Source organism: Lolium perenne, chromosome 5, assembly GCF_019359855.2.
Source record: "Lolium perenne isolate Kyuss_39 chromosome 5, Kyuss_2.0, whole genome shotgun sequence".
Classification (NCBI taxonomy): Eukaryota; Viridiplantae; Streptophyta; class Magnoliopsida; order Poales; family Poaceae; genus Lolium; species Lolium perenne.
Genome location: NC_067248.2, coordinates 51,558,289 through 51,585,097, shown reverse-complemented (window position 1 = coordinate 51,585,097; position 26,809 = coordinate 51,558,289). Strand labels below are relative to the sequence as shown.

The 26,809-nt window shown below is 44.5% G+C and overlaps 3 protein-coding genes and 1 pseudogene across 3 annotated transcripts; 3 read left to right on the top strand and 1 right to left on the bottom strand.

Annotated features, from left to right (window-relative positions):
* Positions 1 to 7,384: 7,384 nt before the first annotated feature.
* Positions 7,385 to 9,032, bottom strand: LOC127303330 (putative serpin-Z8). Its single transcript, XM_051334073.1, has one exon. It carries the CDS (start codon positions 8,993 to 8,995, stop codon positions 7,385 to 7,387), a length of 1,611 nt encoding a protein of 536 aa, XP_051190033.1. The 5' UTR covers positions 8,996 to 9,032.
* Positions 9,033 to 9,047: 15 nt separating this feature from the next.
* LOC127299170 (uncharacterized) lies at positions 9,048 to 12,504 on the top strand (annotated as a pseudogene).
* Positions 12,505 to 18,318: 5,814 nt separating this feature from the next.
* Positions 18,319 to 22,141, top strand: LOC127299168 (uncharacterized). The gene is made up of 7 exons (XM_051329087.2): positions 18,319 to 18,377; positions 18,832 to 19,062; positions 19,152 to 19,366; positions 20,214 to 20,414; positions 20,550 to 20,759; positions 20,841 to 21,079; positions 21,807 to 22,141. The coding sequence occupies exons 2-7, from the start codon at positions 18,837 to 18,839 to the stop codon at positions 21,916 to 21,918; spliced, it is 1,203 nt and encodes a 400-aa protein (XP_051185047.1). The 5' UTR covers positions 18,319 to 18,377; positions 18,832 to 18,836; the 3' UTR covers positions 21,919 to 22,141.
* A 1,895-nt stretch (positions 22,142 to 24,036) lies between these two features.
* LOC127304628 (uncharacterized) lies at positions 24,037 to 26,278 on the top strand. Its single transcript, XM_051335258.2, has 5 exons — positions 24,037 to 24,274; positions 24,364 to 24,672; positions 24,762 to 25,045; positions 25,265 to 25,346; positions 25,907 to 26,278. The coding sequence occupies exons 1-5, from the start codon at positions 24,067 to 24,069 to the stop codon at positions 25,987 to 25,989; spliced, it is 966 nt and encodes a 321-aa protein (XP_051191218.2). The 5' UTR covers positions 24,037 to 24,066; the 3' UTR covers positions 25,990 to 26,278.
* The last annotated feature ends 531 nt before the right edge of the window (positions 26,279 to 26,809 follow it).

The following is a 26,809-nucleotide window of genomic DNA, read 5'->3' as shown; positions in this document are numbered from 1 at the left end:
ATTTATTAAAGTAATTATTTGAAATTCAAACAATAAATAAGTGTGACATCGTGAAGGAGAGGTTACTAGGATTGATATGATACTACTATCAATAACATGAGCTTGAAGCACTTGGAAGCGGGACGGGAAGGAACTCGAAAGTTAAGAGTGCTAGTGCTGGAGTAGTGGGAGGATGGGTGACCGAGAGAGAAGTTTCACCACGAGTAAGTAAACTGAAATACTAGAAATTCTCATAAAAGTAGAAAAAAAGGGAGTGGAAAAGAATTAGGAAAAAATTGGATAAAAAAGATTAGACGAAATAGCCTTTATACCGGTTAGTGTTACAAACCGGAACTAAATATCCCTCACCCCGGCGCGCGTCCGTTGCCCACGTGGAGGTCCTTTAGTCCCGGTTCGCAGTTCCAGTTACAAAACCGGGACTAAAGGCCCTTACAAACCGGGAGTAAAGCCCCATATTCTACTTGTGGCTATTTAGTGCAAAGTTATTCGAGCATCACACATTTGATAGTATACTAATATCGTGAAGATATCAATTATACTCAACTTATGCAATAATGTACTGCCCTAATATCAATATGGATGCACACAGCTAAAAATGGAAAGAAGAATTTATAAAAGAAAAGTCATGCTCCTCGTAAGTTGTAACAACGGACCAAACACCATCAGATAGCACTAAAAATCCATCAACTTCAAAAGCAACACTTTCAAGAAGGAATAGTGCACAAGCGCCGTCATCCTGATCAAGGACCATAGTTTTTAACCTAGAGAAACTCCGCTCTTACAAAACAATGCCTTCAATAAGATAATTGTCAGCCACAACCAACTAAGGTCAGACCTTAAATTTCACCATGCAAGTTTAGAAACTGAATTCCTCCTGTATTATCTCCCCCACTTGCCAGTTTCGCTGCTCCAAGTCATGAATCATCAAGTTAGAATCGCTGCACAATAGGAATTCAAACTTTCATTGTCAATCCTCAGTTCTCGGCTTTCATATAATTCTCCACGTCTAACTTTACCATGGAACAAAGCCATGTCCCATGATGGCAACAGACCGAGAGTTTCACCACACCCTCTCTGAAACCAAACGGTCAGAGTAAAACATGATTAAGCGTGACCGAAACACCATTCACTTGGGCAAACTCCAGGCATGACATCCATTTGTAATATGCCGACGCAGCCTTCCGAAACTCGGTAATCCGCCCAAGATCAATGATGAGAGGCGATAGATAATTCTTCATCATGGTGTGAGAAAATCCAAGGACCGCCACCTTTATTCAAAACCACGCCATCAGCCCCCTCAGCACCGGCCGACAGTGAAGAAGAAGACGAACACGAGATGCCAAAATAAGGATAAACAACCGAATGGCCAGCAGGCACCTCGCAGCACCGAGGCGGGCCGAGATCAGGTCCAGGATGGCCCGCCCCGCTTACAGCGATGCGCTTCTGCCAGCACAACGCCGCGCCGGCGGCGGCCACCGCTGCCAACGCCCATTCGACACCACACATGTATCAATCTAGTCTCGAGCCAACAAATAAATGGCAAGCTAGGTTGTGACCGATTATCTCCCACCAACATTTTGAGATAGTAATCAACAGAGAATGTTAATAAGCTGATATATGTTGATGCTGTATTGCTTCGATCTGTGCCTGAAACACTTCCCTTAGCAAGCCTTTTTCAACAATGTCGCCTTCAAGTGTTGGTGAGTCCTTTTTCAATCTTGTCGTCATCTAACATTTCTATTGTCCGCTTTCTCAATATTGTCACTTATTTATTAGTGTGGGGCAGTTACGATGTACATTGGCCATGCTCTCAAGTTCCAAAGCATAGCCTCCACATCTGCAACCCTCACGCCACGGCAATTTAGAGCATCTTCAACACTCTCGGAAAAAAAGCATGTAGCGTTAAAAAACAACTTTTAGGGTGTGGGAGGTGGAAATCGGTGCTCTAGCGGACGCGCTAAAAATCAGCGCCTGTATTTTTTTCAGCACAAGGGATAAAACAACATTGCGCTCGGCATATTTGGCTTTCACTCCAGCACGTGATAAATTTACTCGTTGCGCTTGAGACACAACCGCCAACATGTTTCTCTCCCGCGCGTTTATGCGCGTTTATGTCATCGTTGCTTCATCTGCCCCATACCCTTTGGTGACTCCGCCGTAGCGAATCCCGCTACTGATGCTACGCCAAGGTTGATTCACAGACGCCGCCGCCGTGGCCGAATCGCCGCCGCTCCCCCATTTGAAATCGGCTGCGTTGTCGCTGTGCCGAGGTGCCGCATCGCCGCCTCCGCAGCGGCTCCCGGAAGGTGCTGGAATGTATGGCGTGCGGTCGACTCACCCTTTTAATTTTAGCATTGTCATTTATTTTTTTAATGTAGTCCGATTTTCATTGTTTGTAGATGAGTTCGTCGTACGCATCCGATGAGGTTGTGATCTTCAAGAAGAAAAAGAGAGCATATGGAATTTTACAAGCCTAATTTACTATTGTGAGAGGAGCGGCTACATTTTGAGATCAAGAGATCCTTTGGTACATCATGAACGTTCGCGTCGTCATGCATAACATGATCATCAAGAATAAGCGAGGGCAAAACAATGACTACTTGCACTATGAGTTGATGGGACGACATGTGCAAGTGTGTGGGAGAGAAGAGAGGGTAGACCGCTTCATTGCCTCGTATAAAGCTATTCGAGACGATGATGTGCATGATTGGCTTTAAGAAGATCTCATCGAGTAGTGGTGGTCGTGAAATGGTCAACAATAGTATGTTTTATCTCATATGTATGTTTGTTGTATTGTTGAAAAACTATCTATTGTATGGTGAGATCTATTTGTTGTATTATTGATGAAATATATGTTGTATTGAAAATAAACTATTTATTTATGTTGTGATAATAATTGAACTATTTATTATTGTCTTTTTTCTTCCAGTTTGATCTTCATTGTTCTATATCTATTGTTGTTTGGTGCTTGTGGAGGCACTAACGCACTGCCTTTTACAGCGTGAAAAAGCGATGCTACCCGCACACGATATTTTGGGCGTCCGGTGAAGGAATCCAGTGCCGCACGTGCAAAACAGTTAAAACATGCACTGCAAAAAAAATTTACCGCGCGGTAATTTTGGGTGCCTGTTTGAGATGCTCTTATAGTGCCACTGAGCCAAGCAAGGGTGGAGTTGTACTGGATGCGAAAATCAAAAACACAACAACCGTCACCATTTGATTCGATATGAGTTGAATAAAGAGGTTAAGCTCCTTAACAGTTGGCATACTTCCTCCTTCAAACATCAACCTCGTAACAGCGATGCTCGACCCAAGCTTCTGTAGACGTTGAAACCCTTGCCTCCGCCAGGGACACCACGGCCAGCCAAGTCTTTCCCATCTCCAGCGAGGTTGACGTATGGTCCTCGATTTCGTCCCGGTCATCTTCTTGATCTCTGGTAGCTGGCCACGCCTAATGGGCTGAAGCCCACCATGCTTTCGTTTCATGCGTCAGGATGATACCGATGCATGAAGCGTCAAATAGGGATTATCGCTTTAAGTCAGAGCGAGTGCCGCTCCGCTGAAGCTCTTCCTCCTAGGCGCTCGAAAATTGCCCTCCGCTGGGTGGGGGGGTGGGGGGGGGGGGGGGGGATGGTGCGGTGCAGGCTGATGCCGAGCATCGTGTCACGGGCGCCTCGATATCCTCTGTGACTGATGAGGATCTCCCCAAGTTTCTGTACATCTTTGCCTTGTAATAATAACTTTTTGATATTCCGATCCGTAATGTTTTCGTTGTACCATTCCCATGGATGTACTATTTGCGGAACAACATGCTGGGTCACCGTCAAGCGCTAGAATAGTGTTGTTACCTTTTGGTGGGTGTGCCTCGCTTATTTGCTGGGCTAGGTGTCATTTGGAAACATTGGCTGAACCAAAAACTTCTTGAAGCACAGGTAAACATGCTTAAAATGACAGTTTTCGAAATCATTTGAAGTCACATAACGCAAGTAGAAGCACCACTGGAAAGTGTGGGTAGGGGCTCGGGTAGGAGGGATGCTAGTCTATCCCTGATTTGAAACCTTCGTGGTGATTGTGAATTGGTAAATAATTTATAAATGCCAGAGACCAAGTACTTTGTGTGAAGATCTACCCCCATTTACTGGGCATGGACTTAGCTCAACAAGACATAGCTTGGTCTTCATGACTGGACACTTGGTATCTGTGGGACGTTGAGGGTGGATAAGCATGCTTCTATCAAGGTTTTTGGCCCTACTTTAGGGTGGGGTAGCTGGCCGACACGAGAGAAAATCACCGATAGTGAAGTTTAATGGGGATGGTTGGATGGGAGGTTAGACCCTGCTGCTGATTGCGGTTTGAGAAGGATCAGGTGAAGAGGCAGTGATGCCAAACGCGAGTGTGCACTATTAGAAAAGCAGCTAGCCGTAGTGTTACTACCAGTGGTGCACCATGCTAGAGGTGCTCCACTGCTATATAGCAGTGGCGCACTACGTCACTACTAACACATGTTCCACTTCTAACACATGTTCCACTTCTAGCACAAATACTAATTACGCAGTACGTATAAGGTGCACCACTACTACTACTAGGCTGATTGACCCTCGCCTAACACACATACCAATGATGCACCACATCTAGGTGTGCCATTGCTATTTAATTGAGGTAGCAATGACACACCTAGGTATGGTGCGTCATTGGTACGAGCAGGTGCGGTTATAGATCACTCTCGTAAATATTTGAGATGCTAGCAGTCTAGAGGCTACCTACCCCGCTAGACCGTGCTCCGTAGCTCACCTGATCCTGCACACCCACCCATCCAATGGCCGCAACAACACACAAGGAAGCACAACCTAGAGAAATAATTGCAGTGTCAGCCTCTGCAGATTCCCTCCTGCACTAACTCCTCTACATGTTCCCTTTCCGCACTAACTCTTCCACTTTCCCCTCCCACCCGCATCCCTCCTCCACCGACGAATCCTCACCTGCGCCGTCACGTGCCCTCACCAGCGCTGCTGGATAGCCATCGTAGCCCGGCCTCCTTCCAACGCTGGCCCCAGAACCCCATGCCTCTCACCGAATCCCCTATGTCTGTGAGCTCGCGCGACCCAACCATCGCCACACCTCCGCTCGTCCAGCCCGCCGCTTACTGGGCCTTTCTGAGCCTCGCCACCGTCCGTTGAAGCTCCGGCGCCGCCTCTCTACAGATTTCCTTGCACGACCTTCACCGCCGGGACCTCGCCATTGACCTCCTGCCTCACCCTCTCCCTCGACACCCTGCATCCCCGGCTGCCCTGCCTCGCATCTCGCCGGACTCTCACCTGCCCCGCTTTCGTATGGGAGCTCCACATGCTCTCCGTTCCTAGACCCTCCCATCCCGCTACTGCATCCCGTCGGGAGGAGCTTCTCACCTATCCTCAGCGGCACGCTAACCAAGGGAACGGCCGACGGCACGCTGACCAAGCGCATGGCCGGTGGCGCGCTGACCAAGGGCACGGCCGGCGGCACGCTCGACTGGACCTTGCCGGACTTGCAATGATGGCATGGGTGGTGTCCGGCGGCACACTTACCGGCATGGAAATCTTCAACTCAGTCGGACATCGTCACTGTCAATTTGTACACATGCGTTCTAATCCACAGAAGATCTCACAGAACGGGGCCGCAGAATGTGGCGGTGGTGTGGGTCATTGTAATCGTACTAACGACAAAAAATATATCTATGTAGATTCCCCTACCATTGAGGCAGGGCCTATTTTTTTATTAGGCAGCGTTCGTAGCAGTGGCGCATCGTTCCAAATTACTGTGGCGCACCATTTCTGAATACCTGTGGTGCATTATGTTTAGGGTAAGCCATTGGTATGTTGCTTACTGGTGGCTTACCATATGGTGCGCCACTAATAATTGTTAGTAGTGGCGTGTTTTTCAAGTAGTGGTAGAGAGGCTAGCGTATATGCGGTTAGAAGCGTGAGGGTCACGCGGCGAAGAAGATCCACTTGCTGTGTGAATCTATTTTGTCGTCTAGCCCAAGAAACTGGTCGCTGGGATTAACCACGAGATCACCCATGCTCAGCTCACGTCATGCGTCCTACACTCCTACTCCGTGGTGAAGGAATACGGACGCGCATGTCGGTGGTGTGTGGGCTTACATCTACCTTATCTCTTCCCCAATACTTCTCCTCCACATAGTTTTTCTGCTATTTATCACTTCATCTCTCTCAAATCGCACCATGTTGAGATAACTTGTCGCAATCGTACGTTGCCGCATGTCGATTCCTCCATTGACGGTGTTGCGACGTAGGGGCACCGGTGCTGCAAACCTTTATTGGAGATTGTTCGAGCGCAAGCGGGTGCTGCTACAAGTGACCACCACAGTTTCTACAAGCGACCGAAACAATTGGTACAAACGTCATTGTTGCTGCTACAAGCATCTGATGCGGTTGCTACAAGTGGCGTCGCCAAAGTTGCAAGAAGACCATCAGTGCCATCGCTGCTGCAAGCCGTCTAACTGGTAGGCTAGTCAAGGCCCATGTGTCCTTGTATGTGAGGGGGAAATGGATATGTGAGATAGCGTGCTCACCGAAGCGGTGGCCGGGGGGCTTCATTAGGAGCAGTTGGAAGGGCAGATACTCCCTATATGGCGATGTATTTTCCGCATTAAGTTTCTTTAAAATTCAAACCATGTGGATTTTCATCAAAATTTATACGAAAACAAGTCAACATCTACAATATCAAATCAATACTACTGGATTCAACATGACGCATATTTTTATATGGCATAGATTCGGTGTTCTTGATATAGGTAATTTTATTAAAAAAATTGGACAAGGTTAGTGCAGTTTAACTTTTGCGAAACCGATGCCCATTATATTATGGCAAGTACACGGCAGAGCTAACCATCATGTGGTTAATCAGCCTCCAATCCGAAAACATTGGATACTCAGCAAGTAGCAACCGGAAATCGGGCCAGGCCCACATTCATTCAATTTTAGTTAGAACTCATAACTAGCATGAATCACGAAACAAATTTAACGATTCAAAATACTTTTAGTTGTATTCCTACTTGCATTTCAGTTGCAATCTCACCTGTAGCTGAAGAAAAAAAACTCAATTGCAACCTAACTTATAGCTCAAATGCAAGAATCATGATGCAAAATTAAACGGTGTAGAACTTAACTGAACATAAACTTTTTAGATCCCTTATAAGTTTTTCATCCAGACTTGTCAGTGCAAAAAATCATATGCATATGATATCGGTCAGTTTAACTCGATCATTTGTGATTACAGAAGTCCTACAAAAATGCAAATGCAACCGCTGAAGGCACGCAATTAAGAATCTATAGGACAATTCATTCCAATTGATCGCGTGGTTCATATATACTTCCAATAATATTTACTCTGTTTTCTCTAGGGGTAACGCATTTTCTCCGGTCCCTTCTCCCTGTGCAGCCGTGGCCTTGGGCAGGCTGCCGCTGCTCATTACCTCCGCCTCTTTCGGCTGATATGGACCGACCCCATCGTCGAGTTTTGTGTACGCCGGCGATGGACTGAACCTGTTTAACTCAGACGGAACAGTCGGCCTGTATGCCGGCGAAACTGGAGCGTATGCAGGGTATGTCGGCACGTATACCGGTGATACTGGACCGTACGAAGGGGAAGTCGGCCTGTATTCCGGCGATATGAGAAATGGATTATACACCGAACTGTATGCAGGGCATGTTGGACTTGTCCATCTGTTGTTCACCTCATCACTGGCCTCGTCCAATTTTGGTTTTGTTGTGGCGGACTCCTTGAACGGGGCAGGGGACTGAATCGCCACCCCGGTACCGTTGCTAGGGTCGACAACATGTCCCGCGAACATGACTGCGGCATCTGACCCCTCCTCGATGATGAAGTAGGCAAACGGGTGGTCGGCGACGAAATTCACTCTCCGCGAATAATCTGGAGCGCAAGTCGGACTATACGCAGGAGCCATGGTGACAGCCGCAGCTCTGGTTCCTTCCTCGTTGACCTCGATGACAGCCTTCTGGAAGACCTCCTGCAGGAGGAACGGCAAGTTGGAGCCATCGTCCTCCAGCATCTCGGAGAGGTCGGCCTCTGGGCCGAAAGGAAGCCGGAGACCCATGTCATTGAGTATGGTGGTGACGCTGCTCCAGAAGGTGAGCTCGAACTTGGGCACCCTGAACTGGCCGACCTTCACCATCCTCTGTGGCAGGTGCTCGCGGAGGAAGCCTGGGGACGACGTGATCTTGTCCATCAGGCTCGCCAGGCCATCGCGCGCGTCCGGGAGGAAGATGCACATGCAGTGGTGGAACCGTGTGTAGGACGACCTCTTGTAACGTAGCTTCAGCACCTTGAACCCGTCGTGCTCGCCGATGTAGTGCCTGTCGTCGTAGTTGGTCATGAAAGGGACATCCACGGCGGTGCCGTCGAGCCGGTAGAAGAGTTTGTTCTCGGTCCATCTCTCGTCGAAAGGAAGGTCCCATTTACCCCTGAAGTAGATGGCGTTGGCTAGCACGAGCTTGGTGTCCGGGTGCATGGGTCCCGGAGGAACGGCGGACCCGATGAGGTTCCTCGTCGCCTCCGCAGCCCATGCGTTGATCCGCCGTTTCGCCTCCTCTGCATCGTTCCTGAAGTCGACGACGCCGGCCTCGGCCTTGTAGGTGCCGACGACGGCTTCGCGGTAAGCCGGCTTCAGCGGCCGCGTCAGGTCGCTCCACACGCCGTGTGCAAACGCCACGCTCGGCCCGCCGGACCCAGACGTGTCCCTGAGGGGGCCGTCCAGGAGACGCGTAACGGAGTCCTCTAGCTCACGGCGTGACCGCGCGCCTAGGACGCCGAGGACCTCTTCCAGGGTGTCCCCGCCGGCGCCGGCGGCCAGGAGCGCAAGGACGGCATAGATGGAGAGCGGCGAGAAGACCAGGTTGCCGTTGCTGTTCGCGTCTGCCAGTCGCTTGGTGAGGCGGGCGGCGAGATCGGCCATGCCGGACTGCTGCGCCTCCATGATAACCTACCGATAATCCTACACCTACGGGCACGGGAGAGATCTGATCGAGATGATTCGGTTTGACGTCGTGCAACGGCCTGATATATATGGGTGGGGTAAGTCGGTTGTGTTTTTTTTCTTTTTCTTTTGGCATAGTCGGTTCCAATCCAACATGGACCTGATATCTGAACTAAACTCCGTCCGGCGCCAGCGGGGAGACACTACATCATGGTAGGGTTTTAGGGGCACATCCTTAGAGGCACATTTTATTTATGCCCTAAAAAACTACATATCATGGCACATATTTTAAGTGCCTTTATATGACATAACAATTAGGGCATATTTTGGATGTGCCCTCAAAGATATACTTTTTAGGGCACATTTCGATTTGCCCTAAAAGTATGGCCTGTAAGGGCACAAATCCATATGCCCTAAATAGTTTTTGGGGCATATATGCAATGTGCCCTCATAGGTATACATATGAGGGCACCTATCCAATGTACCCTAATAGGTAGAGCTATGAGGGCACAAATCCATGTGCCCTAATAGCTATAAGGGCACATTTGTGATGTGCCCTAAAAGCTACAAAGCAACAAAATAGAAAACACATATTAATAGTTACCTAATAAATTACATCACACAGATGTTGTCACACATATGCCTTACTTAGGTATTACAGTCTAGATGTTACTTATATATTACAGACCAAACTTAACTGTTACATTTCAAAATATTTTAGTACAGACAATAAGGACATATATCGAAAATTCGAATTCCAATGAGAATGGTACCAATTCAACTGCACATGTACTGGTTGTCTGTAAATCAATATTGCATATACCACGTTCCAGTCCAACTAGTAGATCCCAAACAGTACCCGATCCCAAACTAGTAGAGCCCACATGTCAGCCTAACAAAACTAACCCAGATCCCATTCTTGAGCCCACGAAGGCCACGAGACGCTGGTCAATTCTCCACGTCACTGCAAACTCCAATCCCAGACCCACGATCCCACCTTCCTCTCCTCCGCGATTCATGGGGGCACACCGGCGGCAGCCGCGCGTCGGCGCAAGGGGGATCTCGTCGCCCGCATCCTCCCGCCCGCATCTGCTCGTCGCCAGCATCCTCCCGCCCGCATCAGCTCGACGACGATCTCCCCTGCATCTGCCCGCCCCCGCAACAGCTCGCCGCCCTCATCCTCCATCAAGAGCTCGCCGCCAAGGTCCCCGTGGAGTCTCCAGCATCCTCATGCAGATCCCGCCGTCGAGGGCCCCGTGGAATCCCCAGTGGGGGTCGAGTACCCGTCATTCGCGGGGACGGGGGACGTTTCTCCCCCGATAAGGCCTTGTTTGGCACTGGTGTTTTAGTGGGGATCAGTGGGGATAATACTCTAGAGTATTGGGTGACAGCAGAAATTCATCCAATCCCCACAAAACCCCATCCCCAATCCACTAGGTAGATGTAGAGTATTGGGGATTGAAAAAATTACACTAAATTTTGGGGAAAAGTGGGGATAAGTGGGGATTAAACTCGCTCATACTCTATCACCAAACATGCGTTGGGGATAAGTGGGGATTTGAAGTTTGGAGCGGATTATCCCCGCCAATCCCCAGTAAAACTCTAGTACCAAACAAGGCCTAACCTGGCGGGTACTGGCGGGGGCGGGTAATGGCGGGGATCGGGGCGGGGATGGTGGAGTCCCCGTCGCCACCTTGACTTCCCGGCCTCTTCCCCGCACCACATCCTCCGCCGCCAGGCCCCACCGGCCACGCTCGGGCGTGCCCCCGTGGTTGCCGCTTCTGCGCAGCGGCGCCTCGCGGTGCCCGGCGACCTTCCCCTCATCTCGCTCGCGTTCCGCGGCTGGCCTACCCGCGCAGGGGGCCTCGCCGCTGTTTCGTGAGCGTCTCGGCTTCCTCCCTCCCGTCGACCGGTCCGCAAGGCGGCGGGGGCGGTAGGGGGAACGACGATGGAGGGGGTGGCGGGGATGGAGGCGACGGGGACAGGTGGAAGCGGCCGCGTGCTTCCCAGGGGACTGTGGTGACGGAGGAGGCCGATACCATAATTCTCGATGTTGGGGTGTGACTTGTCAATTGTGAATAATTACTCTACCTCCTATCTCCACGTTGTTGTTGGAACTAGAAGCATGTAATCTGTACCTATGTTAGCCATTTGATGGTTTTTGAACTTTTGATTGCAGGGGATGTCCTATGGGGGCTGCACAGCAAGCATTAAACGCATTCTGGAGATTGAGGTTAGTTTGCATCAGCATGCCTCACTCGCTCAAAGTCAAATGCAGTGCTTTCCCGAAGTTTTTTTTTGTTCACTAGCTTTGTTTGTAAGTAAGTGTGCTTGTGTTTGCAGCCCCAGGTGCAGTCTGCAACTGTCAACCTTGCCACTGAGACGGCAGTTGTGTGGGCAGTGCTGGAAGATACGTCTGTGAAGGATTGGAAACTCCAGCTAGATGAGAAGCTTGCCAGCCAGTTGACGACATACGGGTACAAATCCAGCCATCGAGGTAAACTGTTACGATTGGCTAAATTGTGTCGTGGGATTGTCTAATTGTGGGGCGATGAGATCAGTCTGAATAATAGGTTAGAACTTTGGACATTCCTAGTTGTCCCTAACATGCAAAATCAGCAAGATGGGTAGGCCCAATGGTTGATACTTGACAGTCTGATTAAGCATTTCGATCATCTTTTGATTTGAGATCTATAGATGGTATTTTAGAAGTCCAGTTATTACGTATTAGTATTAGTTGAAGCTGGGCAACCTTTGCTTCAGATATATCACACTCCATCTGTTCACTTTCACATGTTAATTTAAGGATAAAAAATGGTGAAATGGCAACACTAGCCCTCAACCTCATTCAAGGGAGTGGTAAACCTTCTCGGAGATGGAACATGCATGGCATGGACAGTTGTTCCGACCCACTAGCCAGTGAAAGCTAGCAGCCTAGTCTTTTTTTTAAATTTTTGTGTTGGTGCCAGTACACTTACTTTTTACCCGGGAGTAGCATTTTAAAAGAGAGTAGTCAAGCGGTAAATATTTATTCAACTACTTTCATTGGTCGGATGTGCTAAAATGTTACTCAGGAGAGATAAGACTGCATACTGGCACCCACAATTAATCTCGTAAAATCATTCGTAAGTACTCATTGGGTGCAGGCAAGGGCATAATAGGAACTATGACCAAATATGCGTTATAAAACATCATGTATTCCTGAACAAGAAAGAGAAATTCTAAAATGTCATCTCTATACGAATGGTGGGAGTATATTCCGAAGTATTGTTCACATTGTATTTTGTAATTCAAGACAGATGAAATAGCTTTTGTATTCTCCTTTTTCGCTTTGTACTCTAGTTAAAGTCTGAAACCCCCTCGGACGTTTTCTGCCATGTGCCAGTCTCATATAAATGTCTATCATACTTGCAGATTCTTCAAAAGAGAGTTCACAGAAAGTTTTTGAAAGAAAGATGGATGAGAAACTTCAGAATCTAAAACAAAGTGGTAAACTTCATTTGCATTAAAAATTAGCCATCAATATTACGAGCTTCCTCCAAGTCAACATTTTATTATGAAAAAAGGTGACAATTTTGTAACTAACATGACATTGATTTCTCTTTTAGGCCGTGATCTTTGCTGTATCTTGGGCATTATGCGATGTTTGCCTACCGGGACATATTTCTCACCTCTTTGGAGTTAATGCACCATTGATGCATCTATTTCATTCCACTGGATTTCATTTGTCACTCTCAATATTTACATTTGCTGGTCCTGGTCGACGACTAATTCTTGACTGAAAAGTCTATTCAAGGGGTCTCCAAACATGAATACGTTGGTTGGTTTAGGCGCTCTGTCATCTTTTGCAGTCAGTTCAGTTGCAACCTTCATTCCAAAGCTGGTAACTCCTACTCTCTTCCTGGAAGGATTTCATTTCTGCATAGTTGCATGCATGGCCTCAGATAAATCAAAACAGAAGAATCAGGAATTTGAATTCTTACCACAACTGCATCCTTGTCGCTGCTTTTTAAGATTTTGTTGGGCAAGTTCATAATTTAGGTTCCATTTTATTCTACAATCTCTCTATTTTATAAACATTACTTCGCATTCTAACATATGTTCTTAGTGTACAATGCTTATTATTTTATACCAACTGATTTTCTTGCAGGGATGTAAGACATTTTTTGAGGAACCAATTATGTTAATAGCTTTTGTGCTTCTAGTGAAGAATGTTGAGCAGAGGGCAAAGCTAAAAGCTGCTAGTGATATGACAGGATTGCTCAATATTTTTCTGTCAAAAGCACGCTTGATGGTGGATAGTGATGCTGAGCAATCATCATCCGCAGAGGTCCCATGGTACCCTTGTTGAGGGGGACTATATAGTATATAGTGGTGCTGTCTGGGGTGAGTAAATAAAATTCATATAGACAAGCACACTAGTGGTGTTGCCATGGACCTCCTCGACGCGGGCCACTGCCACTAGTCAGAACTCTCTGCCGACATGGATGACGCCTCCGTGCTCCCGGTCTTCGGAGCCGCCTACCAGCCCTACATGTCCCAGCTCTTCTCCTTCTCCATCGAGCGCCTCCACAAGGTACTCCCGTGAGTCCACTCGCGCTTGCAGCGCTCCATAATCCTTAGTATGATCAACGGTGGTAGTGATGTTTTGGTGGTGGTGTTCGTGTCTGCGCAGGAGCCGGAGCTTCTGCGAGTGGATGGGAAGCGGGTGTGGCGGCAGATGTACGAGGTGGCGGTGGAGAACTACGCCGCCTTCATAGCCGCGTCCAAGGCGCTCTCCTTCGTCTGAGTTCAACTCGAGGGATTCGACAAGCACCTTGAGGCACTGGTAATGCCCGCTGATCTCAGCTCGTTGCAACTTGTACCATTTTATATGCCCTTAAGCATCAAAAACATTTGTTCTTTATGTGGATGAGTAAGTATATCTCAACTTAAATTTCCCGGTTGTGTGCAAAATCTAACAGTGTCGTGTTAAGTCATCAGATGAATGCTGCAATTTTGAGATGGAGTGATATAGGCATATAGCTAGTAGATCTCATTTTGATATCTCAACAATAGATATGAGGTTTAGCTTTTTCTGGAAATGTGTTTGTGTTGTTACTTTTCAGTGCTAGTTAGTTGAAAGGCATAATGAAACATTTCAAGTCGGTCTTGTTAGTTTTGTTTTATCTCATTATTCATGTGGGATTTTTCTTCCTATTTCCACCAGTCACCCATTACATTTTACATGCACTTTATTGCCTTTTTATAACTCTGTGGAGAAGTATCTCTGCCTGTTTGCTTATGAGTAGAATTGACTCCTATTAAATACCAAATTATTTGATCTGTCTACTCTCTTCAGCACATATGTATCTAAGTCTGGTCCATTTTATTGCCTACAGTTATCAGAATGTCTTCGTACCGTTGCACATCTGTGTTGTATCGTAGTGTTCAGCGAATCCGAATTGCGCTTACAGGTATTCTGAATGTTTCATATGAATTTGAATACAATTATGCTTCAACTTACATGTGCTCCAGTTATTTTCTGCTTTCCATCACGAAATTAGTGTCCTCGTTTGAGATTTAAACTTACGTTGTGATTTCCATTATGAAGACAGTATATGAGTTTTTTTCAAACTCTTCCCTAGAGACTACACCTTTGTGCTATATAGATTCTATACACTTATTTGGTGAGTACCGCCTAAGATTAGTGTCCTCGTTTGAGATTTCCTTTTTGGTCGCCTTTCATCTTTATCATCTGCTTATGTTACCGTCCTTCTGTTATACTACTATGGTCGGTTTTAATCGACGCGGCAATCACCCCGCCTGCAGGCACGCACTGAACACACTCAACGTCGATTAAAAACAAACGGAGGGAGCAGCTAGCTACTTTCATTTCAGTGATGTAGCTTTTCTTTCTTTGCTACGTCGGCTTTTCTTGTTAGTATAATTGATGTTGCTAACCTTTACATGTGTCAAGTGTTCAACATGTATTACTTTAAATATTTTCAGACGAAGATGTAAAGAAAGAAAAGAAGGGGAGAGTGAACAAAAGAAGATGTAAAGGAACAAATTCTAGTTTGATTTTCATAGAATTCAATTCTGAGACTTGTGTATTAATTCTGTTCCGTGTGTAAACTGCATTCTGTATGAAAACTGTGATTATGTGAATTGATGTCTGAATTTGTAAACTAAATTTTCCATTTGAAAACTTTATTACTGATTTAGGCTGTAATGTGAATTTTAAAACTGCTTTTTGATGTGCCCTATAAATAATTCAGGGCACAATTTAGATGTGCCCTCTAAACTTTTCAGGGCACAATTTAGATGTGCCCTCTAAACTTTTCAGGGCACAATTTAGATGTGCCCTCTAAACTTTTCAGGTCACAATTTGGATGTGCCCTCTAAAGTTTTATGGGCAGAATTTTGATGTGCCCTCTAAAGTTTTTAGGGCACAATTTTGATGTGCCCTCTAAAGTTTTCAGGGCACAATTTTGATGTGCCCTCTAAACTTTTCAGGGCACAATTGTGATGTGTCATCTAAAGTTTTAAGGGCACAATTTTGATGTTCCCTCTAAAGTTTTTAGGGCATTTTAAAAATGTGCCCTCAAAAGTTTTTGGGGCATTTGAATATATGCCCTCAAATGTATACCTATAAGGGCACATTTTTTATGTGCCTTTAATACTTTCCGAGTAGCAAGTAAATTCGGCACATTTTTATGTGCCCTTATAAGTTTTTAGGGCACAATTTATAAATTTAAAGGCACATAAAAGTGCCCCTAAAACCCTACCGTGGTGTAGTGAGATGCAACCTGAAAACGGTGACAACGTGCATGCTAGCAGACAGTGTTCAGATTCTTTCAGTTCAAGTAGTATCGATCAGCTGATTCATTCAGTTCAAACATAAATAATCAGCTGATTCAGTTGACACCGTTCTGTACTCGCGTTTTTGGTGATTTTCATGACAAATATCGAGCAACATGCATGCTTCAGTCGTTAACCTGACTAGTAACTAGTGTACGCGCACTGTATTTATCGCCCAATGCAAAAAAGGTTGTTGTACAAATTTACAAAAAAAAACTAATTCAATTTGCAAGATCTCTATATCTCTTACTACTATAAAGCAAAAAACCGCCACCAGGAAACAATCAATTGCCTATATTCACATGCAGCCTATCCACATCATCGCATATTCGCATCCGTCCGATTAGCATCATCTGACCGTCTATCTTTTTTATAAACTTAGTTAAAATTAGAATATGTTGACTTTTAACTAAACCTATATGCTTTATATTTTAGGATGGAGGGAGTAGACAATAGAAGAAGTTACCGAACCCGTACGTGAGTAGGAGAGCAACAAAGGCGATCATTGAGGCGATACTAAAACCAGTTTCGTCCCCTCGCCGGCAAGAGATATTCGTCACTTCTTAGGCTATTTTTAGTGTATTTTTCGCGTTGGTGAGGCAACGACTATATCTTGAAGACAAAATAACTGGCTACTGGTGGCGTACCCACCATAAACGGCACCAGTAGTTTAGATACTGGTGGCGTAGCCATGATTGATGGCGTACCCCTCCCACGTATGCCACTACTAGCAATATAAAAAGAAGCCACTCGCGCGTGCATGGTTCCGCACTGCATACAAACCGTTCAACGCGCACCCACGCCCAACTGCATGCTCGCCCCGCGTTGGCCCTGCTCGCGCCACCTGGCCAATGTGCTACTCATGGACATCGTGGTGCCAGAGCAGACACCGAGGCAGGGACGTCGTCGTCGAGGTGGCGCTGGCCCCGTGGTGATGGCCTCGAATCCCCATGATAATGCGACAAAGTCCTTGCGATTGGGATGAGAGTGAGGGGATCTGGCGTTGGCTTGGCGAGCGATGGATCGAGAGGCAGTCGGCCTTGGCCGCGTGCAGCGCAGCTAGTGGTGGGGTGGAGCCGAGCGGCAAAGGAGCTCGGTGTCGAGGCCGTCTAGCCAGAGTCCCGCATGAGGTCTTTGGTGTACCATTGCGGCAACGGGGGCATCGGCGTTGCAGAGAGGACATATGCCACTACTAAGGGCTTACTAGTGGCGAACCCTCTTTTTAACCTCCTCCACTAGCCATGATGGTGGCGTAGAAAAATTATGGTGCGCCGCTAGTAAGACTCCACCTAACCATATTCTTACTAGTGACTAGACAAGCTTTGTCTGACTTTAGTGATGGAGGGGCGAAGGCGGCATGCCTTCTCTGACGCTCGTATGTGTAGTCATCGCTAGGTGGTCTATGGACCTATTTATAATCTTTATTATTTTAGGTGTTCTTTGTACTGGTATGGATGCTTATCAATAAATAGAATTTTCGCTAAAAGAGGGAGTGGTGCTTTGGCTCATGAAAGCATATGCTCCTTTTATTTTGAAATACATCTTAGAAACATTTTTAAAATGACAAATTAATTAAAACAAAAAGTTTGCAACGTATATTTTCACGAGCTACACATACACCAAGTTGTTTCATAAAAAATCGACTTGTCATGTGGCGGCGTGTGTAAGAGAAAAAAAATCGGTGCTAAAAATAAATCTTTAAACGCATTTTTTTTACATAGACTACAAAAAAAGTATTGGTTTTTCCCGAAACTTAACACACATATAGAATGGAGATGTACACTTAGAATATTTTTATTTTTTTCGAAATTTTAAATTTTGATTTTTTTGGTAGAGGAAGCATGTGTACCAGGAGCCGAATTGAATTTCAAAAAAAAAAGAGACTTGAGAAAAATCTAGACAACCCATGAAGAAAGGAACTGAAGAAAGCTCCTTTGCAGTTTGCAGAGCGGACCGACCCGGCATGTGCGTCGTTCCACCCCTCACTCAACGGCGCGCTCGGCGCTCGTAGTCGCAGCGGCATTATTTGGTTCCCTTCCCAGTTCCCACCATCCCACCTCTCTCTTTCGTACTCCGCTGTGCAAGAGGAAGAAGGGAAAACCCCAAACCCGCCGCGCTCGTCCCTCTTCGCTCGTTAGGCCGCTCTTCCTGGCCTGGAGGGTAAGATTTTCCCCTTCGCCTTCGCCTCCGTGTTCTTGTTCTCGCGATTTGGTTTGTTTTGGGAGGATTCGAACACATGCTTGCTCTTCAACTTGTTATTCTTTTCTTTTTTGGAAACCTAAAATTGCTTTTTTGGGAAAGAGCAAGTTCGGATCTTGCGACTACAGTTGGGAAATGTGCTGTTGCTCTGTTCCGTGGGTTTCTTCTGACGATTCCCACCCTATTTTTGTTCCAAGATTTAAGTTTCAGTTCCTAAAGCCCTAAACCCTACCAGTCCTGTCCTTCACCCACCTAATCGACTGTTCCCCTTCGCAGATCAGCTCGAGTTCGGCCCGGCGGAAGTTTAGGCGGCAGCACCGTGGTAGAACCAATTGCAAAGGTGAGGTTTTTCCCCAATATTTTCTTGGATTGCATGAGCAAGTGCTCTGTTTCTCTGATTCCCCTTTGACGACACCTGTCAGTGCCGCTAGTACGTTCTTCAGTGCACAACCAACCACCTGCTACTACGAATTCATGATCTGACGACGGTGAACATGCCAACGAGAAGCAATTTATGAACCTTTATCTAACTTTGATGAGATTCCGAATGATCCAAATGAAAATCGTGTCTTTATGCTTGCTTTCCTGTGAAAGGTGTTTCTTGTCAATTGTATTACCATGTTCTAAGTTCAACAGTGCATAATCAGTCACATGTTTGGCTCATAAATGCACCTTTTATCTTTTAAGTGCATACTAGGCTATTACCTAACCACCACAGAAACACTGGCACTAATAGTGTAACATGGTGCAAGGTGACTATGTTTGTGATACTCTGTTGGCCATTGAACCTGCAGGCTATATGGCAGGGAGCAGAGCAAAGGATGCCACTTCTGATGCTTTGACTTCAAAGCTTGAATCGAAGATATACTACCACAGAGAGGCTGTTGTGGAGTATGTGCAAATCAAGGCTATGGTTGACACAGTTATAGAAGATAAAAGGAAGCTCCTGGATGAGAACACAGAATTCCTGAGTACTATTGATAAGGTTTTAGAAGAAAAAGAGATTCTCCAGAAGGACAATGAAGGTCTGTGTTCTTTCTTAAAGTTCCAAGTTCTGATTCCTAATTTGTTTCTTGGGATCCTTATGTGCGATGCTGGACTCATTTTGTGGCAGTGATCAAGGAGCTGGTAGAACCGATGGAGGAGGAGCTTGAAATAGTGAAGGATGAGCTTGAAGAAGAAAAGCTTGAACATGTGGCAGCAAAGAAGGAGCTTGCCACGGCAAAAGAGCAACTTGCTCAGCAGAGCAAAGAGATGAAGGCTCTTAGGAAGAAGCTTCAGGAGAGTGAAGCCATGCACGCCCAGCTTGAGTCTCCTAGGCCTGGAATGGTACAAACTAACAACTGATGCATATGGCCTGAGAGGTCACATATTGTTCTTCTTGCAACATTATCAGCCATCCATATTCTGTAGTAGCCCTAGACTTCTTGACAATTACTTACAGTTTGTAGCTTCTAACCTAATTCTTTAGGCCCGGAATGGTACAAACTAACAGCTACTCCTCCGGTCCATATTAGTTGTCGCCGATTTGGATGTATCTAGACACATTTTGTGTATAGATCATCCGAATCTGCGACAACTAATATGGAATGGAGGGAGTAATTCATAAGGCCTTGGAGGTCACATATTGTTTTTCTTGCAACATTATCAGCCATCCATATTTTGTAGTAGCTCTAGACTTCTTGACAATTATTTACAATTTGGAGCTTCTAACTTAATTATTTATGTTGTATGATGCAACATAAGTACCTAACACCTTTATGGTTTATGAATATCTTTTTTTTTTTGAAACGGAGGCAAAAGCTTTGCCTCATCTATTAATTAAGAAGTTGCTCAGGTTCATGAATATCTATTACTCTATACACTGGCTATCTCTGAACCTTTCCTTTTGTTCAGTATTTTCACTAGTAGAATATCGATTGTTTTTTTCGATAAGGAGTAGTAGAATATCGATTGTTGTTTGGAACTAGTGCTGTAAATGCAATGAACATTTGCAAGTGCATGAATTTTCTCTCATTTATATATGTATTCTTTTCAGTCTGAAACCACTCTTTTCAATCTCTGCATACTTAATTTTTTAAGCTGATTCTCTGTCTTTTGTAGAACACCATCATGTTCAGTTTTTTATTTTCTTGTTGGTCTGTAGTATGATTATAGGAGTCTACTGTATAAGCAGGTGACAAGATTCTCACATAAACGGGCTGTGCTGCTCCAAGGATCACCTGCCAATGATGCTAACAGAGATCGCCTTAAAAAACAGAGATCCTATCCGCAGCCACCAAATAACCCAATTGCTGGCCAGCATGCAAGCAGAGATAACGACCTGGAGGTGGTCAGACAAAAGATGATCAAGGTTTTATCATACATCCCTGAACTGGTATACTGCATACATTCTAGATCTGTGAGCTTGCAGTGAGCACATGCATATGTGTTACACATGTACATACAAAATTTGTAAATCTGTGGCATCGTGAAAGCTCATCGTCTGATGCTATCCAAATTGGTATTCCAGGGGTTCACTGAAATTGATGCTGGGTGGTCTGTTGGGCTAAAGGAAATGGGGAAGTTAAATGAGAAGCCATTCCAGGATGCTTGTGCTGACAAGCTTTCTCCAAAACATTCTGGCGCAAAAGCTTCTGAACTGTACAGCCTATGGCAGGAAGTACTCAATAGCCCAAACTGGAATCCCTTCAAGTCTGTCATAGTTGATGGCAATTGCCAGGTAACTCGTCTGCTGAGAGCTTTATTGTACATTGCAGCATGTGCTTCGTCTTAACAGATTTTGCGTGGCTTACGTGACTAGGAGGAGGTCATAGATGTTGATGATGATAAGCTGAAAGGACTGAAGATGGCATGGGGAGAAGGCCCCTACAATTCTGTCATCAGTGCATTGGTGGAGAGGAAAGAATACAACACTGATGGAACAGGTGGTGTCTTCGATGTTTGGAACTACAAGGAAGGGAGGAAGGCCACTCTTGGGGAGTGTGTTGACGGTATCTTTGACCATGTGAAGAAACTCAAGCGGTACCAAGTGACATACAGGTATGGTGTTGGTGATTGTGAACTTTTTGCAGCGTTTAAGTTATTCATGACTGGAGTATCAGAATGGTGTTTCAGTTGTGGTCTTGCGACAGTTACATGCGTTGCTGTCGCAGCTTTTTGGCTTAAGTAATAGCTTGTTTCTAATAATTGAAGACATAAAACTGCTACTTGTTTCCTTTATTGGACATCCACTGTGCTCTCTTGAACTTTGTGCGTTAATGATATGCCGGTCAAGAAAACATTTCATCTAACAACAATCTATTTAAGTGTTTAGCCACCCTAACGGAAAGACTACCATTTGATATTCATGCTGCTCTGTAGAAATAGAACATAGTTTGTGTTGCTCGAGGGGATGATGACTGACTTGGTGACTGAAGCAACACAACTGACAATTGTCTTTGAATTTCTCATGTTGGATTTCTAGATTTTTTTGTAGGTTTTGAGTACCACATATATTTTATGTGATTTTTATTGTTAAAATTTGCAGAACTTGCTATTTGCCTCGCCCAATTTAAAACTCAAACATCATGCATCTCTGCAAGTGTACGCTGCTAGTATTTTTGGACGTTCATCTTTTTTTTATGCCATAGATTATGCCTCATGCAGAGGTCTGGATGGTTTCTCTTACATTATCTGAAACAGAAACATATTTTTCCTTCAGAATTGAGTGTCCATAATTGCCGCTTTCTTCCACGTCGAGCTCATGCTTACACAGTTTCTCGCGCAGGTCGAGGCAAACGACGTGTGCTGAAAGTGACCCAGTGAAGGATCTGACGGTTGCAATGAAGGAAGGAAGCCCTGAGATGTTTAACTGTAGCAAGCATGGAAGGAAGTCATGAGATGTCCTAGTCAACACTAGCAAGCATGGAAGGATGGCATGATCTTAGCGAGCCGTCTATCCTGTGCGATAACCTTGATAATGCATCTTTTTTTTGGAGCAGCCATTTCATGCATATTAGTAGAACTGTGGTGTATAAATATGTCCTAACTTGATTTCAGACTTCTGACAAGAACTATGTGATGGCTTTGGTTCTTATTCAATGTTCTTATGTTCCCCTTCTCCGAGTTGCTTATCTTTCTGTTTGATACATGGAAGGTGAAGAACAAGAGCTTGATCTCCACTTTTCTAGTGCTTCAGTTATATATTTGTAAGTTCTGGTATGTCTTCCTGTGTTAGGTTGTGGAATGGGTCTGATGGACATCTTCTTTTGTAGTCTTCAGACTGGTGGTTATTGCTGTGCCTTAAGTCACATATTTTCTTTCCCCAGTCCAAAATATTTACTGTAGACAAAAAATAAAACGGTCCATGCCAGGTCCCCTAATTTTTGGTTGGCAGGTGCATTTGCTGCTCCATGAACAGGAAAGAAACTATATATATGTCTAAAAGAAATTCAAAATTCTGTTTTCTATAACATACTGTATATGGTTTAATCAGCTGTCTTTCTTGTGCTTATGAAGAAAGACACATGGTGTGTCATGGACAAATCAACAGAAACCACGTCTCTAATAAGAATTTGAAAGGCACCAAATTCATCACATCAGTTTGCTTTCTACAAAGTCCCGTGTGTGGTACCTTCTAGTTTCTCTTAAAAGGACCAACCAACAAACATGCCATTGGATCTCAAAAGAAAGCATGCTATTGACTCATACCATTGCACAGTCGTTCACACCATTGGTCACTCAATAAAAGAATCCATCACACCTTTGACACGTGGCTTCAGGTACTACCATATGGTGTGAGCACTCTGCGAGGCAGTGCTATAGTCCTGCTAGTTAAGACTTAAGACCACCTCTGCCTTGCTTGAATGCTTGGTGAGTGCCTCTCTTTGTCTTCCTCCTGTGTGCGAGAAAGTGCAAAGCCCTAGTTTCCTCTATCGCCATTCTCATCTAGTGCATTTTATTCTAGTGCGGAGTTCTTACGTGGTAAAAGGTTCAGATTTCTTACTTTGCTGTAATTCTATGCTAGATTGTGTCTGTTCTTGCTGGCTGTTGGGGGATGATCAGATTTTTGTTTCATCACCTTAAGCTCTTCCTAGAGGTTAAAGACTGGCCTATGTTTTTTAACAGGGTTAAAAAGGAGTGTTCTTGTTTGTGTTTGAGCCTGTGCTCTCGGTTTGTAAAATTCTTCTGCTATTCTCCTCTCTTCAACGGAAAAAAAAACACAGCATTTTCCACTCCATGATTTCTTCGCCTATGCAGCTTGGGTTTCTCTTTCGAGATCAGGAAGAAATATCCGTTCTTCGACTTATACAGTTTTTTTCTAGAAACCCTAAGCTTTGATTTTTGTAGGCTTGTCAGAAATAGCAAGTTCAGATCGCGCAACTCCTTTTCTTTATCATTCGGCAGTTGGAGTAAATGTGTTCTTGCTTTGTTTAGTGGGTTTCTTCTAGGCACTTTTCCACCTTATGTGTTCTTTGATTTCTTGCATTTCTTATTTTATAAAGACTTCAGTGTGTATTGGTGGGACTGTCTTTCTTGATGCGGATGGTTGTTGGGTTGCATTGCTTGCTTGGATTAGCTTGGGAAGGCTCTGTTTCTGGGGCAACATTGATTGTAGCTTGTAGACCTGTAATTGTTCTGATCAGCGTTGATGTCCTGGCTAGTACTACTATAATTTTTTGTAGATAATAATTGTGTGAACATCATATGACATTGACTACTCTATTTTCACTATGATATAAAAATAGATAAGTCCATCCAGTCCCCAATTCTACTAATAGTACTACATATGTTTTCAATTTTTTGTCGATAAAAATACATGAAATGAGAAATAATTAACATGTTTTTTTTCGATAAAGAAATAATAAATTAACATGTGGGCGAAAATAAATTGAGAATTTTTATATGTCTTTGATGAAATTATGGATGGTCTAGATGCATTGTGAGTTCTTATGCTGCATGTCCATTCTTCTTATTCTCAATTCTAAATGACCCATTCTAGGTTTCTTGATATTCTGTTAGCACTGAACCTGCAGGGTGCTGGCTATATGGCTGACATTGCTGATGCACTGGCTTTTAAGCTTCAGTCAAAGATATGCTACCATAGGGATGCCAATATTGACTACCTAGAAATCAAAGGTATGGTTGATAAACTCACAGAAGAGAACAAGAAGTTCCGGGATGAAAAAATGGAATATCTGGATATGATTAATATGGTCACAGAAGAAAAGGAGAATTTGCAGCATGATTATGATGGTTCGTGACCTTCCATATTGCTTAATTTTGCCCCTGAATTAGTTTCTTAGGATCCTTACTTATGATGTTGGACTCATTTGGTCGTGCAGTAATCAAGGAGCAGGTGGCATCAATGGAGGAGCAGCTTGAAACCGTGAAGAAGGAGCTTGCGGCGGCGAACCATGAGCTTGTGGCGGCGAAAGAGCAACTTGTGGCAGAAAAACATGAACATGTGGCGGCGAATGAGGAGCTTACGGCGGCCAAGGAGCAACTTGTGGTGGCGAAACATGAAAGTTCTGCGGCAAAAAATGAACATGTGGTTGCGAAGGAGGAGCTTGTGATGGCAAAAGAACAACTTGCTCGGAAGACCAAAGAGCTGGAGGTTTTAAGGAAGAAACTTCAGGAGAGTTATTATGATGGTTCGTGATCTTTCATATTGTTCAAATTTACCCCTAAATTAGTTTCTTAGGAGCCTGATATTTGATTGTGGACTCATTTGGTAGCGCAGTAGTGAAGAAACATTTGGCAATGGAGGAGCAGCTTGAATATGTAAAGAAGCGCCTTGTGGCGGCCAAAGAGCAACTTGTGGCGGCGAAACATGAAAATATTGCGGAAAAACACAAGAATGCGGTGGCAAAGGAGAAGCTTGTGGTGGCCAAAGAGAAACTTGCTCAAAAGAAGCAAGATCTGGAAGATCTAAGGAAGAAGGTTAAGGAGAGTGAAGCCATGCAGACTCTTCGTCAGCAACAGAGAGGAAATGCTCCTGGTCCTGAGCCTGTACATTTCAGAAGGGTGAGAACTAATATTTTACCGGAGCACCATACGTCTTGAAAATATTTACATTTTGTAGCTTCTAACTCAAGTCTCCGTGTTCTATAATGAAACATGTATCCATATTTGCATACCAAACTCCTAAGCTGATTTTCTTCGTATACAAGCATAACTATATGTTCAGTATTTTTTTTCTTGTTGGCCTGTATTATGATTATAGGAGTCTATCTGTGTAAGCAGGTAACAAGATCATCTTATAAACGAGAAATGCTGCTCCAAGGACCATTGGCAAATGCTGCTGACAGAAATCGCCCAAAGAAACGTAAGTCCTGTCCACAACTGCTGAATAACCTTAAATAAGAAAAACAAGTATGGACTGTTGAATATTGTGATTTGAGGAAAAGACATACAGCAAAATTAATATAAAACTATGTGTAGATCTCCTGAAGAAAAGGAAGTTTTTAGTATTTATCTAGCTCGCTAAAAGTAGGACAATGTTTTTCTTGTCGTATGGGAGGATGAGTGGGTGTCTGAAGCAACACAAGAAAACTACTCCGTATTAGTTTAGAATACCTCGTGCAGTATTCTAGATTCTTTTCAGTGTGATCCTACATTAGAAAAGAAAGTGCTTTATGTGGAATTGATAGCTTTTTGAGTACCACGTCGATCTTATGTGATTTTCATGGTTAAGGAATTACACAACTAACCAGCCACAATCTAAAACTCAAGCAGGGTGCATCGAAGCTGGTGTATGCCGCAATTACCTTTTGATGTTATATCTCTCATCTTGCTAAAGATTTGGCCTTATGCACAAGCCGAGTGCGAATCGAGAGTTTTCGGACAGTAGCAAGGAACTCATTCTAACCCTTTGTTGTTGCCCAGGTCAACACGGAGCAATGCATGCTGACAGTCTGACACGTGAAGGATCTGACAGTAGCAAGGAAGGAAGTGACAGTAGCAACTAGAGTAGCAAGTAGGGAAGTTACTATCTCAGCAAGCTCACTCCATTTCAGGCACTTTTTGGAACCGCTGTGTAAAAATATGTTCACACTTTGATTCGCACATCTTACAAGAACTCTGATGCATGAGAATAATATTACTTTGATACTACATTCATTTAACTCTTCTTTATCGATTAACCGGTGGCCGCCTAGCTTATCTATCTGTATGATGCTTGAGAATGAAGTAAATTAGCTTTGTTTGTTTATTTGCAAGTAGTGGTATGCCGTTCTCATGTTACATTGCAGATTCTGATGCCTGATGGGACCTGTTCTTTTGGTTGTCTATAGACTGGTTTACTGCTATAGCTTCAGACTCCAGTAGGCTCAGATTGTACTGTTAGTGGCACGTCTGTATTCTTGAAGTTAACTGAAGAATGAGTTCCTCGGAGTTCCAATATGGCATTCATCAGTTTTGAATGGATCGACGTTTGAATTAGTTTTAATACGGACACGCCTGTGTTCTCGTAGTTATCTGAAGAATGAGTTCATCGAGATGTAATCTGGGATTATGGAGCATGATTTCCGCTACACATCGCAGGTCTGACCTGCCCGACTCCATCACAGGACCATGGATAGAATTTATGGCGCGACTTCTCCTCCTATATGCGGACCATGTCGGCGGCCCAGTTAGGCGCTGCCTTTTTTTCCTATTTTCTTTTTTCTGTTTTTAAAAAATTCTAAAAATATTAAGATTTTAGAAATGTGCAGATTTTAGAAAAAACTAAATTTAAAAGTGTTCAAATTAAAAATGTGCAGATTTAAAATTGGTTAATTTTTAAAAAAT